The sequence below is a fragment of the Acomys minous genome, assembly GCF_964271855.1.
Source record: "Acomys minous genome assembly, chromosome: 1".
In the NCBI taxonomy this organism is placed as follows: Eukaryota; Metazoa; Chordata; class Mammalia; order Rodentia; family Muridae; genus Acomys; species Acomys minous.
In genome coordinates, this window is record NC_140483.1 from 115,029,526 (window position 1) to 115,033,828 (window position 4,303).

Here is a 4,303-nt window from a genome sequence, read left to right on the forward strand (position 1 = left end):
ATTTCTTTTATACCCAAGATTCTCTCTTTCATATCGTGTAGTCTGTTGATGATGCTTGCATCTGTAGTTCCTATTCTCTTTCCTAGGCTTTCCATCTTCAGAATTGTCTCAGTTTTTGTTTTATTTATTGCTTCTATTTCCCTATCCAGATCTTGAACAGTTTTGTTTATTTCTTTCTTCTGTTTGGTTGTATTTTCTATATTTCTTTAAGGGAATTCAATCATTTCCTTTACCTGTTTGATTATATTTTTCTATTTCTTTGAGGAAGTTATTCATTTCCTCTCCAAAAATCTCTATCATTGTCATAAGATTATATTAATGTTATTTTCCTGTGCTACAGGTGTGTTAGGATATCCAGGGCTTGCTGTCATAACATAGCTGGTTTCTGGTGGTGTCTTATTGCCCTGTTTTTTGCTGACTGTGTTCTTGCTTTGTCCTATAGCCATCTGGTTTTTTCTGGTGTTGGCAGGCTTGGAGGTCCCTGGTAGTCCTTGATGACTGCCACTTCTGGGATTGCATATAGAGTTGGAGCCCAGGAAATCACACATAGTAGGCCTGGGACAAACCTCACTGCTGCTAGTAGTACCTATTGGTTGCTCCTTTTGGCAGTCCCTGGGAACTGGCAGAGGTCATGGGGTCAATTTCACCACTTCTGGTAGTTCCTGATGGCTGTTGTCTCTGGGACTGTAGGCAGAGCCGGGCATTATTAGTTTTCTTAATGATTGCCATTCTAAGGGGGGTCAGATGGAATTTCAATGTACTCTTAATTTCTATTTCTCTGAAGGTTAGTGACATTAGGTTTATTTTCTTATGTTCATTTGCCATTTGCATTTTATATTATGAGAACTGTCTGCTCATTTTTATGAGTCAATTTATTGGTAGGGCTGTTTGGTTTCTTTGACTTTTTTGGTTCTTTGTAAAATATAGCTATTAATCTTCTACATATCTAGAAGATTATGCTTTTCTCTTATTTTGTAGCCTGTCTGTTCATTCAATTAACTTCTTCTTTTGTTGTGAAGATTTTTAATTTCATTAAGTTCCATTTGAAAGATAGAAAAAAAAATGTGAACATTGGCAATATCTCCTGAGCAACTGGGGTCCTATTGAGCAAGTCCTTGCCTGTGCCTACATTGTGAGATGCTTTCTCTACTTTTCCTCTACAAGTATCCAGTAATATATTAAGTTCTCCAAATAAAGGAATTCATTCCTTTATTTGTAGACATCTGGGTTTCTCAGCACTGTTTGCTGAAGAAACTATCTTTCTTCTATTTTGGCATTTTTCAAAACTCAGGTGGCTATACCTAAGAGTTTGTATGTGGCTTCTCCATTTTGTTTTATGATCTGCATGACTGTTTTTCTAGTAGTAAGTTGCTTGTGTTACTATGGGTCTGTGTTATAATTTAGAATCAGACATAGTGATATCTTTACCAACTAACAGAAACCACATTTTGAAAAACTATATGGAAGCATACTACTGTAGAAGCTTTCTAAAATATATCATAGATTACAAGATTTTAAATGAAGTTACCATATAATGGGAGAGATAATGCTACAACTAAATATCATTTTCTACCAAATAAAATCCCCTGTCCACATAAAGCACATCTCATGGCCTCAGACTGGCTCTAATCTATAGAAGCTGATGTCCTTTATGGTCAACCCATGGTCATGACATCTCCAATATTCTGGGGTCCCCATAAGCTGCACCTTCACCAATGGCCTTCTAGCCTCTCTTGAGGAAGCTTATTCGGCCACATGATCCTGAGCCTTAGCCTTTCTTTATCATCTCTATGATCTTGGGCTTTCAACTGCAACTAAGGTTGCACCTTCAACAATAGCCTCCAAAGGTACAAAGCTGCAACTTGTCTCTATGATGCCTTTATGTGAGAGACCAACACTATGTGAGAGACCCTTAACATGTTACTAAGTTAAGCCTTTGCCACCTCTGGACCACAGCTTCTGTGTGCTGACCCTCAGAAATCACTTCCTAGATTTGCCTCAGTGATGCTGGTCTCTTTGTAATCACAGATGATTTCTCAGCCCTAGCTGACCAACTACTGTCCCAGTAAAGGAAAAGAGTCATGAATTTGGGAAGGACACCTGTGTGTTACATGTTAGGAGGAGTCAGATAAGGGGTTATGATAATAAGAATGTACATTATACATTTTAAAAAATATATTTTATTAATTTATTCATATTACTTCTCAATTGTTATTCCATCCCTTGTATTGTCCCATTCCTCCCTCCCTTCCATTTTCCCCTTACTCCCTTCCACTATGATTGTGACTGAGGGGGACCTCTTTCCCCTGTATATGTTCATAGGGTATCAAGTCCCTTCTTGGTAGCCTGCTATCCTTCCTCTGAGTGCCACCAGGCCTCCACATCCAGGGGATGTGGTCAAATATGAGGCACCAGAGTTCGTGTGAAAGCAGAAATAGTCAAAAAGTATATACTCACTTATATCTGGACACTAGCCCAAGGGGCATGTCCCATGAAAGTCTTCATTTACCAGGAAAGAGGGTCAGAAGGGAGGACATCCTATTGGGACTCTAGGTGAGAGAAGCATGGGAGAATGGGGAAGTAGAAGGATCCAGAGGGTCCTAGAAACCTACAAGAAGAACATTATGATAGGCAGATTTGGGCCCAGGGTCCTGCTCAAACTATGGCACTTATGCATTTCTTAACCAATGTACTCATTTAATAAATACTTGTCCATTTTCTAACTAAGACTATACCATTTAGAAGGACATAATAGCAAAATCTGAATAGGAAAGACAATGAACTAGCACCACTAAACTTTACTTTAACATTAACCGAGAAGACACCACACTTCAATTTAAGAAAAACACTTTACAGTCCAAGTTCTGTATTTCTTTTTGCACATTAGACCATGAATTCTTATGGAATGGGCTCCAGCAGCTCAGGCTCCTTCTTGTCAGTCCTCATGAAGTGTGCTGCTCTGGGTGGCACAGGCTGGTGCTTCAGCTGAACCAGGATGTCCTTCTCCTTGGCTTCCTTCTTCTTCTGGTCGTTCTCCTTTACATGCTTCAGGAAGCTGTTGCTGCTCTTATAGTGATTGATGTGCTCAATGGACACATTGATTTTCTTGGTGACAATCTTGCCCTTAACTTGGTTGTTCACAATGATGCCCCCAACATGCTGGGTGACACTGTAGACTCTTAAGATTTTGCCATGGTAGCACTTATGAGGCATCCCATTTTGAACAGTGCCCATTCCCTTGATTTCCCATTCCCCGTTCTGTAGATTCCCATATATGTGATGAAAGGAACAACCTCATGTATCCTAAAAGGTATAGAGGAGTGCCCCTCCTCTTTCCCTTTGTGCTTATCATTTTGGCGAGTTACTGGAAGATGGCTACTACAGCTGAAAAGCCATTATACCTATTTGAAACTGTCAAAGAAGATTCAATGGAAGCTTTAAAATGATATGTAGCCAATGCAATTTATCATTTACATGTTATTCTTTTAAACATTATAGACTGTAAAGAGACATATGAAATATAAAGTAAAATTATATGACAAAAGTTAGTTGTAGAGAAACAAAGAAAACTAAGAACATGTTACTTGTTATATCTGAACAAAACATATAAGAAACAGTAAGGTGATAGCTGAAATTGGGTTTAATATTTGATTACTCAGATTTCCTTTCTCTATGTACTTTTTAATAGTTTCATTATAGTAAATAGTCACTGTTTTGAAATAAAGAAAATAATTAAGTCTGAGGCATAACTGGTGGCTAGAACTGTAATCTCAATTACTCAGGAGGCTGAGGCAGGGGCTAGCTTGGGCATTTAGAGAAATCCTGTTCAATTTTTTTTAAGTAATTAATTTTAAAAATGGTAAATGAGCTAGGAACATGGCTCATTGATATAGTACTCATCTAACATGTGCAGGGCCCTCAGTTTGATACCCAGTAATGAACAAAATAAAATGTAATAAAAACTCTTAGAGCACAAAAATAAGGTTACATTTACCATTTCATCTATTTCATTCATACATTACCATAATTTCACTTCCAATAATGTTCAAAATCAAATACTATGTATGAGCTGTAGAAAAGAGTTCTTGCTTCCCATGGCACTCATAATTTTCTCCAAAAGGTTTACGTTTTAATTATATGTATGAATGTGTATCTGTGTGGGGTTATGTGTTCTTGAGTACAGGTACCCCTGAGGCCAAAAGAGTTCATCAAAACCCCTGGAGCTAGAGTTACAGGTGGCTATGAGCCAGCTAACACTGGTGCTGGGAGATGAACTCGGGTCCTCTCTAGCTACTCCATGCAC

General features: G+C 38.3%; 1 protein-coding gene across 1 annotated transcript; it reads right to left on the reverse strand.

Annotated features, from left to right (window-relative positions):
* Positions 1 to 2,898: 2,898 nt before the first annotated feature.
* On the reverse strand, positions 2,899 to 3,234 carry LOC311606631 (large ribosomal subunit protein eL21-like; the record flags this gene model as incomplete). Its single annotated transcript, XM_084798000.1, has 1 exon — positions 2,899 to 3,234. The coding sequence occupies one exon, from the start codon at positions 3,232 to 3,234 to the stop codon at positions 2,899 to 2,901; it is 336 nt and encodes a 111-aa protein (XP_084654126.1).
* Positions 3,235 to 4,303: the final 1,069 nt, after the last annotated feature.